Consider the following 11,761-nt stretch of genomic DNA (forward strand, 5'->3'; position numbering starts at 1 on the left):
ACTACTCACAGACTTCACCATGATTCGCTGTCCGCTAAGGAGGAGAGCACGAGTTTACCAGGTCGAGTTCCACCACTGCTTGCCGAGACTGTCGCTGTGCGTACCAGCTCGCTGCAGAAGAAAACATCACGAAAGGTAGAGCCTTGCTGCATCCAGACTCAGTCAGCTGATTCACATGCTGTGACACAGTGAATGTTCCCTTGGATATCGTGTCGGCCAGCGCGCTAAGAGGTGGCTGCTTTTGCGGCAAAGACGCTTGACCCAAGACCATACCCGAGTAAGATCAGCTATACGATAATTACGATCGGGTCTTTAACCGGTCCTGTGGAAATTAATGACGCGACGCTTTTCTCCACGACGGAAACCGGCCAGCCTTCCTGCAATCAATCTTGAGAGACTGAAACAAATCAAATGGATGGACTTCGTCGTGATACGCGATGATACCCTTGGTTTCGCTCCTTTTCCCGACTATTCAACAAGTGCTGTTTTGAGATAGTGGGACGTGGAGTCGACACTGCAACGACGCAATCCAGTTTCACGATTCTACGCTCTAGGCCTTCACCCGCGCTGCAGAGGCTCCGCAGCTCCACCTGGCACCGCCGCATCGGCCTGCGATTGACAGCTTGTGGACCCTGGGGTTTAGGTTGCAAGAAGTTTAGCTCATCTCACGGCAGTCAGCAAACATTGTACGGACTTCGGGGTTCAGAAAATAAAGACCGTGCCTTGACCGAGGCCTAGCTGATCTTCTTTGTGCTCTCATGCCGCGGTTTGCTCTGCCAGCATGGTCTAGGTAAGCCCGATTCGAGTTTCATCGTCTACGGAGCACTGGCGGGATTTCTGGTGAGACAGCAAACACTCGAGGTCGCTATTTGCAGTTGGTAGGTTCGGCCAATTCCAATAGTAGGCTCGCAGGCGCTCCAAGTTGTGGTGGTGATTTTCTGCTGATGATCGAGGTGAACTATTGAAGACACCACACTATGGAGTATTATTCCCGACTAGTGTTTGCTAGATTAGCCAGGCTTTTACTTCAAAGACTGGAAACAGCCTGACGTATAACCAGGGTTTTTTTTTTCTGTCGGAACACTAACTGCAGTATCGAGAACCTCGAACCTATTCCCTCTAGGCCTGCAGTCGAGACATTGATTTGACAGCTATACGACGGGTTGTGTCCGTAAGCGCTCCAATTTCTTACATCAGACGTCTTTTTCCCCTGGCGGCCTCTGGTATCTGCTAGTCTGCCAAGCCATCTATCCCACGCGATGATCGCTCTGTCTTTGTCGATCATTGGGCATGTAGACTTGCTCGTGAGCTTGTCTTTGCTCGCAAGGGAATTTGTTGGCTCTCTCCTTCAGGGGAGGCTTCGCTTTTGGAATTACGGGGTTAGTAGCATGAGGACGCGTAGCGTATTGATGTCTACCCATATTAAACACCTCGAACACTGTTGCCCACAAACCTCTGCGGGTGTGCTGCACCGTCTGGATAAGGGTCGTGGGATTCGTATCATGCCCCATTATGCGCTGACGCTGGCGCATCGTCACTATTAGAAATGGGGTTGCGTAAGAGAATGTTCCCAGAATGTTCCCATGGAAAACCCCAATTCCGGACTTCTCTTTGCTTTTCTTTCCTTTTCCTTAAGCAACTTCTTTTATATGAGGACCCTGGGTGCCCATCGCTTTTCAGCCCGAGGAGGCAAATCGGCAGCATATGAACTTATCGCAACAACTCGTTAGTCAAGCAGAATCAAACGAGACTTTCTCAACAAAGATCGAATGCATGCCTTTTGGAGAGCGCCTTGGATGAAATCCAAAGTCGGCGTGAGCGACGACCAGCGTGACCATCTACTCCCTGAAAATCGGGATGACGACCATCGGCTGGGAAAAGGAACTCCTTCACGGGTTGCCAACACTCAAGAGCGCTATGTTGGTTTTGGCATCGGGGGTGCTGGCAATATTCGCAGGTTTGAGTCCTTTAGTTGTGTATGTACCTGGATGTGTGGTGCTGACGTGTCGATTTAAGGGTAAAACCGCGTGGGGTGGCTATAGCAGCCGGCGAAGCCAAATATCAGTGAACCTGAAATGACTGATCGACGAAGATATGGGAAGAGGATAAATTGGCGGAAAGGGTTCTGGACTCGGGTATGGAATCTTGAAGAGAATGTGGTACTTGTTTTTTTAAATATATTCAGTATATCTTCGGAATGCTGGGTGGGCACCTCATTCTTACGACTTACCACCAATTCTTCAAACCCATTATGGAAGTCATCCCATCTTTTTGTGCCACTACATTATTTTCGCTGGACAATATTTACCCAGTTTCAGCATGGTGTTGGTGTCTTCAGCCGTGAAGTGCAGGAAATCTTCGTCTCAGTTGTACGTCTCGCCTTCTAAAGCGACCTAGGGGTAACGTGGACTTTTTGGTCTGCCCAGAATCCGAACAGGGATTGCTAGAACAAGAAATGTCTGACCGAAATGACATCGTCATAGATGCTCCTTTCTGTCTACACCGACATCGATGGTAGATCCAGAGATCAGAAGCTGGATTCCCAGCATGGGTCGTCGCGAGGGTGATATCGACCTGGATTTCATGCCGGCCCCAGTCAAGGTATGCAGGAATCTTGTAGACTTGGCCAGACCATATAAATAATCAAGGGCACATAGCAGGCGTCTCTGATTTCCTCCGCTTCTCCTGCACCGATATTTTGACTGTTATTAAGGCCCCGGACAGCAGTTTCCCAGCCCGGTTGATGCTGTTGTCTCATATGACTGCTCTGATATAGGGGTCTGCTGCAGTGCTGCAAGTATGGCATTACATACTGCATTTCTCTGGAGATTATTCTCGCTGTTCTGCCTTTGCGCCTGGGCTACCGCTCAGAAAGCGAGGATTAACTTCGTTCCAGGGTTGGATTCTAACCTAACGCCAGAGTATAGCCCTCCTCGTCCATCGTTAGTATACCCATCGAGTCTGCTAGACCACGTCATGGTGTGATAACGAACGTTAGCAGAGGGATTCCTTTTACTATCCAAAACTACGCCGCACAACCATGGCATGATCTGATCAATGTCACCCACGGGGCGAACAAACCGGCCGCGAGCTGCGCAGTTTCCTCAGGGTCTTCTAAATTTTGGTACGAGGAAATCGAGCACAACGGGCAGTCGTCATTTCTCGTTCCGGGATACAGAGACAACTACAAAGTGTTTCGAAATGTAGTCACCGACTACGGTGCCGACAATACGGGGCAGTCAGACGCATCGTCCGCTATCCAGAAAGCTATCAGAGGTGTGACCATACAAGTCCTGTGTTGACCAGGAGAAGCTGACAGACACTTTCTTTAGATGGTCCCTCTGGAGGACCCGCGCGAGATGAAAAAGCAATGGGGTCGACTGGTCAACCCGCCATTATTTACTTACCGGGGGGTACTTATTTACTAGGAGCCGCTCTGCAACTCTACATTGGGACTGTCTTGATTGGAGACCCAACCAATCCTCCCATTTTAAAGGCGACACCCGGCTTTTCTGGCGACCATATCATATATGCAAAAGATCCGAACTTTGGCGGAACGATCAACTTTTACATAGGGATCAAGAACATTGTGCTGGACTCAACGGGCCTCGATTCTACCTTGTCAATGAATCTGCTTGATTGGACCGTCAGCCAAGCGACTCAACTGGCCAATGTTGGGTTCAACATGCCACCCGCTTCCCAGCATGTTGGTCTGACCACCCAATACGACTATAATAGCAATATCATATTGGTATGCAGACCGTCAATTCCATGAGGAATAAAGCTGACCAGCAGAACGACTTATGGTTCAACGGCGGGAGCATTGGGATGAAGCTCAGTGGACAGCAGTGGGTGATCAAAAATACCGTGTTTGCCGGGACCACTACAGGTATTGTTGCAGGAGGAACAGACATTATTCTCCTAGGGTGTCAGTTCAGCAATGGCAAGACAGGCATCGATGCCACCGGCACATCTGGTTCTCTCACTGTGATCGACTCTAGCGGCTCAGGACTAGAAAGCTTCTTAATATCCAGCACTCCTAATGGCGCGGGAAACGCAATCATCTTGGAGAACATCCAGAATACAGGAACCACAGTGAACCTGGGTGGGCAGGCTGTCGTGAGCGGGAGCGTTCCAAACACTTGGGTCCGCGGAGACATGGTGAGGCATCTTCATAATGGCATTGTGGATAGTGGCTGACTGACTGTGCTAATAGTATGCGGCGGGAAGCCCAAACATGCAGCGAGTCAACGGGCAGACGGTGACTACACAACGATCATCGGCACTTCTAAACGGAACAAAGTACTTTACTAAGTCCCCCCCGACATTTCAGGAATTCTCCAAGGACCAGGTCCTGAATATCAAGTCTGTTCCGGGTAGGCAGGTCTATGGAGATGGAGCAACCGATGACACCCAGAATATCAATGAGATCCTGGCTGAAAATGCCGACTGCGGCGTAATCTACTTTCCCGCTGGGACTTACATGGTGACTGATACCATCTTTGTCCCGACCGGAAGACGCATCGTTGGTGATCCTTACGCTTCAGTCATTAGCGGTGTTGGTGCAAAATTCCAGGATCCGATGTCGGTTCGTCCTATGGTCAGATTCGGATACCCTGGGGATGTTGGCGTCGCTCAGGTCAGCGATATGTTGTTCACGGTCGGAGACATCCTTCCCGGATGTAAAATTGTCAGTCCTCCAGACTCAATAGGTTCCATCGCTAACCATACCCAGGTCGAAGTAAACATTGCTGGCTCGAAACCCGGCGATGTCGGTTTCTGGAATAGCCATATTCGAATCGGCGGCGCCGTGGGAAGCAAAGTCGAAAGCCAATGTGCGGGTAGTCCAGACAAATGCAAAGCAGCTTGGGCTGCCCTTCATCTCACAAGCACGTCCTCTGCTTACATTGAGAATATGTGGGGATGGACGGCAGATCACGACCTTGACGGCAGCAACGGACAGACCATCTCCACAGGGCGAGGCGCCCTCGTGGAAGCGACAGCTGCTACCTGGCTTGTCGGAACGGGATTTGAACATCATACGCTGTACCAGTACAACTTTGAGTATGCGCGCAACGTGTTTTCCACAATGCAGCAGAGCGAATCGGCATACTGGCAAGGCCCGGGTAACATGCTAGCCCCTGCCCCATGGCAAGATAACATGATTCCAAGCGACCCGAATTTTGCGCAATGTGCTGCAGACGATGCTCTGTGTCGGATGGGGCTGTTTGAGCGGATCCATGCTTCTTCAAGTTTGTTCCTCTATGGTGGGTGCAATTGGGTGTTCTTCAACAATAATAGTGACTGCAACGCGCCCAGCGGGAAATGCCAGAAGAATGCTATTCAGATCACGGACTCATCGGCGGTTTATCTCTATGGGACAAATACCAAGAGTACAATCAACATGGTGCTCAGTGGAAACCAGGCGATCGCGACGGAGGATGAAAATGCCGGTGGCTGGGGAGGAGTCATTGCCGCTTATCTGTACTCCGTTTGACGTTGCGAGTCCCAACAAGCGGTGGATGTTGTATGATAGAAATTCTCTTCTCTGTCATACTAATGCCAGAACTGGAAGGGGTTGAGGCAGGCCACCCAAGGGCTACGACTCACTGCTCTGCGGCAGCCATCGACGTGGATGGAGAGGGCAGCAGCACATGCTAAGCTCAGATGTGTCTTAATAGCTTAAAATATTGCTCGCAGTACCAAAAAGACAATGTCAGATTTTGAACACTAGTAAATCGCATCGAAGGCCGTATTGACGTTGTTTGGGCCGAAAGGTAGGTCTCCCTGCCTTGGCCACCTTTGCCAGCTCAACACTGAAGAGACAACTCCAACACTTTGAGCTCAACCCGACCAATCACGTTATTACGTCTCAGAATCATCTCCAATCATCGGCTGCGATATCGTGTCCCGCGACTTCCAGTTCAATCGCCTCATTTCGATGTCGGGCTCACTCGTGGGTGGCTGGGCTCGAAGGAGGCTGGCAAACGCACCCATAAGCCAACCGTCTCCCATTCGAGCTCAGCAATGACAGTTTATCCTCCTATCCTACAATCTCCAGTATAACCGTCGAATTGAGCTCGATACTTTCTGGTTCTTTTCTCTAGGACGGCAATTTGCACCAGGGAATGTATCTAGACTGCTGCAAGTGAGCTCCTCGCATAATTCCTCGGCCAGCCCCGCCGCCATGCTTGCGCCGGCAGCTGGGAATGTGAGCTTGAGAACAGTCAGCTGTAAGTGACCCTTTTCGCTCGCCGACCTTGAATGTACAAGCCTGACCATTTGTAGCAAGCCGACCACAGCTGATTCGCACCGAATCGCAACAATCCGCTGCGGCTTCAGACGATTACTACTCCTTCTCCAGCCGCACACCCACCAGCCGCTCAGCGAGCGGCGGCAGCCGAACTACAGTAGTGCGATATGCAACACCGAACTCCCATCCCGTATCGCGCACTTCATCCCCGGCCGTGTCTCGAACGCTCCTAGCGCCGCCCGCTGCTCTTTCGCGTGCAGAACACAGCCCGATACGACAAGCGGAACAGCGAGAAACCTTCGTGACGCAGATCGACAGCACAACCCAGTCATCCGAGGGTAGAAACGCTCATCTCGGCTTATCTATGGACGGGGCCAGCAGTGAGCCCGTAAGGGACAGCTATGCGGGGCGAGAGCCGACGCCGGGGATGGACGATTCGCCGTACATTCGGTTTGCTATCAACCAGCTCACCCGAGAAGGAGAGGACGATGATCCGAGAAGGTCTGAAGAAAGCGGGTATGAATCGACCCCTCCCGATCGTTTGGTCTGGGACGGCAGCTTGGGCCATTTTGTTCGCGCCGTGACGCCTGCACCGCAGCAGCAATCACCGCAGAGGGACCCGCAGACTTCAGTAGACCCGGAGGCATTTGTTGCCATTGAGCCACCAGAGGGGAACCTTATCTACCCAGCGCTGGACTTTGTGCCTGTTGTGCTTCGGCCGTGGGCGCTTAGCATAGCTATCTTTTGTGTTCTGCTGATGATCGCTGGAATTGCGTTCAGCAATGTTTGGTCCGAAGACCACGACGGGGTCTGGGGGTACAATGGACGGAGTGGTGCGCGGTACTTTGTTGTGCAATTTCTCCCGCAAATTCTAGGGATCATTATATCGATTTCGACATTCGTTATTCAGGCCGCTGTATATCGCGCAATGCCTTTTGTGATTATGGCGTCTGAGCGGCCGTACAAAAGTGTCTTACAGGGTCTGCCGATTGTGTCAAAGAGTTTCTTACTGCCGGACTTTTCGCATTTCATGCATGGCGAGGCGTTAGTGGGGTTTTCCTTGCTCACAATATGGATTTCCAACTTCATCGCGGTGCCACTACTGAGCTGCTTCTTCCAGGTAAAATGGTTTGTTATAGATGGTGAAGGAAGTTGGCGCTGGGCTGCAGTAAGGCCTGTTGGTTGGACATTGATAGCGGTTTACGGTCTGCTCGCAATAGGGCTTCTAACGCTATTGCTACGGTTCCTTCGCACCTGGTCGGGATTGATGTGGGATCCTGTTTGTCTTGCAGACTTGATCACCATCATCCAGCGGTCGAATGTGCTGCCTGATTTTGAATATACGGAGACTGCTACCAACGTCGGCGAATTGTTGAAGTCGAGACCACTTCGACTGGGCTATTGGCAGCTCTCTCAGGGACGACACCCGGAGATCTTTTACGGTATGGGAGAAGCTGGCGGAACAGTTGGTAACCCATCCCTGCATACTCCGCCTAGAAACAGCCGAGAACATTTGTCAAAAGTCTCGTTTGATGCCGAGAGACAAAGCATGACTGGCAAAGATGGGTACGAAGAACTTTATTCGTCGGCTGTTCGCTACCGATGGGCGCCATGGTTTTTACGGAAGCCAGCTGTTATTGTGTGGACTGTGATAATCTGTGCGCTATTCGTTGCATTTGTCGTTGTCAGTTTCGTGAACGGTGGGGTTGAGGAAGGCTTCCCTCCACATCTGTCGACTAGGCCGTCGTCAACCGCCTTTTCGTCCTCTAATTTCCTATACAGTTTCATTCCAGCCCTGATCGGGAATCTTTTGTTCCTTGCTTGGCAACATATCGACGTCTACTTCCGTGCGCTGCAGCCTTATGTCATGCTGTCTTCTCCCGAGGGTGCCACTGCGGAGCAGAGCTTATTGCTGGCATATTCTTCCCTCCCACCTCTGCATGTCACCATCACGGCGATCATCAACAAACATTACAAAGTCGCCTGGATATCTCTTTTGAGCGTCCTCTCTGGTGCCATTCCGATTTTGGCTGGCGGCGTCTTTATTGCCCTTACCTACCCAGAGAACACGATTAAAATCACGCCGCTAATGTCTGCTTTTTACGCCATCGTGGCGTTCTGTGCCATTTATACGGTTTCTTTTCTGGCTGTCTGGCCCGGACGCCGTCGCTATCTGCCTCACAGCATCAGCACCCTAGCTGATCAAATCAGTTTCCTATACCAGAGCCCTCTGCTTTCGGACAAGCTCTTGCGGGAGCCACGCAGCAAGACCGACCTTGTCACCCGGTTAGTTATCGCGCCGCCAGGGAACAAGGATTATCCCACGTACGGTTTTGGTATTTACGTGGGTCGTGATGGCAGAGAGCATCTCGGTATTGATCGGTACAGTCGACCGGGTCGGGCCGATATGCTTATTACGACGAATTCGATGAAGTAACGTACCTTTATGAAGTGATCATGAGCATGTCACGCGCCTAATGATAATGAAATATGTGATAAAGATTTGCGCTTATGGTGTATCTCTGATACGAGCATTGTCCCAAACCATGTCAAGAATATGCATAGCATGGCGTTATTATACTCTGCAATACTTCGTTTCCTCTCAATACAGTATTATCCTTAGGCTGCTTCTTTTTACTTAGGGCTGGCCCAATCACGTTCTTTCCACACGTGTTACACGTGACCCAGTGCTGCGCCTCCAAACGAATCAGCCATTCTTTTCCAGAGATTCAAAGACCCGTCTTCCAGTTGACATGGGCTCCGATGATGGGCTGGCTCCGTCGATAATATATTATAGTCAACTTTAATGGTACTAATATGGTCTACCCCGGGCGACCAAGCAGCGGCTGCCAGACATGCCGCACCAGACGCATCAAAGTACCTAATCACCTCTGCCTCCACCGTCCAGAGATTAAGACTAATCATGATGCCTATCAGTGCGATGAAACACGCCCTCATTGTAATGCCTGTGTGCGCTCGGGTAGAGAATGCCCTGGCTATCCGCACCCTCTGGACATCGTGCTGCGGCCCCAGAAAGCATTCAATCGCAAGAACCCAGCTATGGTGGCTCAGCGCTCTACAACAGACAATGACATAGACACAAAGGCAGACAAGTCGAGATCTTGTGGATTACGTCCACTTCCCTGTTTACCCGTAACATCAGGATCTACCACTTTTCCGCAGGTCCCTGGTGGCCTATATCTCCCCATGGAAGATACTGTCACTGCATTTTTTTTCAACTCGTACATTTACACGCCCCGTGATCCATTAATCCGGCCCGGTTCAATGGAATACCTCCCCCAACTATACGCGGCCGCTCCCTTTGATTCACATTTGCGCCTGAGCGCGCTAGCTGTCGCTTTCTTCTGCGTGGCTGCCTGGACTCGCCAGGAGAATTTAGTTTGGCGTGCGCAACAGTGCTTTGGGATGGCACTTGCTCGCACGCGAAGTGCGCTACAAGGTGATATTGAACGTGACTATGACAATATCCTCATGACGTTGATGCTTCTTTATCTTTATGAGGTGAGTACGGGACTCTTGCGCCATATGAATACCTAAACTAATGGTGACAGGAATTCATTTCGATCAAAGAGAACAAGCCCTCACCGAAGCATCATTTGCGTGGTGCGGTTGCTCTAATTAACTGCTGTAGCCCTGAACGCCGGAAGTTGCCCTTGTCAGATACATTGACCAATGCGATACAGGGAGAGATTGTAAGCTTGGAATGATTTCACTTCTGCATCTGGTCTGATCTGACTGGTTAGGTATATTCCGCCGTCGATGAAAGATGCCCGCTGCTTCAAACACCAAAGAGCTGGCCGCTCTCAGAGGGTATTCCAGAGCTGGCTTCTTCACGGCTGATGATGATCGCAACCCCGTTCGTCAAACTGCGGGAGCGCTGGATGAAATTCTTTGCTCGCGCCGACACTGCAAATATTGAGGAGACTGAGGCGATCCTCTCGGAAGCCCGCACCTTCGACGACCGATTCCTTGGCTGGACCTACTCCCTCCCTAAACACTGGTACCCCATGCCTGCCGCGTTCTTCCCGCAATCCGTCCGGGACGCAGGAGCCTACGAGGGCCGCTGCGACTGCTACACGGACGTCTGGATCGCTGAGACATGGAATAACTACCGCATATTCCGGCTCTCCGTTCAAAACCTCATATACCGCTGTTTATCCCTTCTGCCCAACCGCACGGACGAGATCGAGTCCACTCTCCGAACGACCCGTGCATTGGCGACGGATATCTGCGCCAGCGTGCCGTTTTACCTTGGAAGCCAGACAGGCTCGATGCGGATCACTGATAGTCGAGTTGAGTATCCGGCGGCAGAACCGAAACATTCACGCCAACAAGCGCCGCTAATAGGCGGATGGTTCATTAGGCCGGCGCTGGATACGCTTTGCTCTATGGAGAACCTGCCTGAGGACCTAGTGGAGTGGGCGAGGGGACAGGTGCGGCGGGTGCAGGATATATATACTTCTGGATTTACCTGCTGATGTAATATGCTTTAATGACTACTTCAATCTGCTAATTGGACCATGAAACTTCTGGATGATACGGGGCACCGACTGCTTCCATGGTTTGTTTGCTGACCCCTCGGGCCTACCGTTATCTCCGACAAATCAAGCACGTGACCTAAATCTCCGCATCCCAAAGTACCCTGTCAGTCTTGCAGTCCGTCCCTGGCCCTGGATTAGCTCCGTATCTTCTTCAATCGTTCTGTGCAATTGACAATACGGTCGGTGCAGTCAATTGCTTCACCTACTCTGATTCTCGCAAACAGTCAACGCCAGCCAAACTCCGCCTCCACTAGCGCCGACAGGCGGCTTGGACTTACCAAGTGAAAGGTCAAACTGAACACCTGAAAGCACCTTTGACGCAGCAAAATGGTCTTCTCGTGGTTTCGCTCGAATCAAACACCTACCACCACCACCTCCCCCTCCTCCTCGGTAGAACCAGAATCGCCACTTCAACATTTAACACCTACATCAGTCGAACCGACCCTGACGGAAGCACCACTTGTCAAACCCACAGCCGGCACAGACGATCTTCCCAAGCTCTGGACGCCGTCCACAAACAAGAAGCTTTTCTTCGGCGGCGCAGTCTTTTTCGCGCTTTCACTGCTCACGACGCGCCGTGCGCTAGTCCGACGCTTCAAAGCCACAATCCCACCGTACTATACCTCCTCAGTCTACCATAAGCCCGAAGTAAATGGCGGAATGGAAGCATTTGAAGCCTTGCACTTGGCAACGATCAATGTACTCAGCTTTTCGATGATGGCGAGCGGGGGCGTGCTGTGGGCGATGGGCGTCAACTCGGTTGAGGATATTCGGGCATATGTGAAGAAAAGGATGGCTGCGGGTGACCGAGAGCTTAGTCAAACTGACAAGGAGATGGAGAAGGAGGTTGAGGAGTGGGTGATGAAGTATTTGGGGAAGAGGATCGAGAATGGGAAGTTGAAGGATTTGAGTGAGCCGAAGGGGTCTACGTAAGGTTCTATTGCTG

General features: G+C 51.3%; 3 protein-coding genes across 3 annotated transcripts, besides 1 other annotated feature; all 3 read left to right on the top strand.

Moving 5' to 3' along the window:
• Positions 1–11,761: part of a sequence feature (contig 1.83 1..55015(-1)) that runs on past both edges of the window.
• Positions 1,770–5,731, top strand: ANIA_04852 (glycoside hydrolase family 55 protein; the record flags this gene model as incomplete). Its single annotated transcript, XM_657364.2, has 8 exons — positions 1,770–1,976; positions 2,313–2,369; positions 2,484–2,514; positions 2,777–2,942; positions 3,002–3,276; positions 3,333–3,751; positions 3,793–4,161; positions 4,217–5,731. The coding sequence occupies 8 exons, from the start codon at positions 1,770–1,772 to the stop codon at positions 5,495–5,497; spliced, it is 2,805 nt and encodes a 934-aa protein (XP_662456.1). The 3' UTR covers positions 5,498–5,731.
• ANIA_10603 (DUF3433 domain-containing protein) lies at positions 6,188–8,690 on the top strand (the record flags this gene model as incomplete). Its single annotated transcript, XM_050611596.1, has 2 exons — positions 6,188–6,233; positions 6,289–8,690. The coding sequence occupies 2 exons, from the start codon at positions 6,188–6,190 to the stop codon at positions 8,688–8,690; spliced, it is 2,448 nt and encodes an 815-aa protein (XP_050467609.1).
• Positions 9,071–11,748, top strand: ANIA_10606 (uncharacterized protein; the record flags this gene model as incomplete). Its single annotated transcript, XM_050611597.1, has 6 exons — positions 9,071–9,130; positions 9,191–9,775; positions 9,826–9,966; positions 10,018–10,707; positions 11,005–11,096; positions 11,139–11,748. The coding sequence occupies 6 exons, from the start codon at positions 9,071–9,073 to the stop codon at positions 11,746–11,748; spliced, it is 2,178 nt and encodes a 725-aa protein (XP_050467610.1).

This window comes from Aspergillus nidulans, chromosome III (assembly GCF_000011425.1).
Source record: "Aspergillus nidulans FGSC A4 chromosome III".
Lineage (NCBI taxonomy): Eukaryota > Fungi > Ascomycota > Eurotiomycetes > Eurotiales > Aspergillaceae > Aspergillus > Aspergillus nidulans.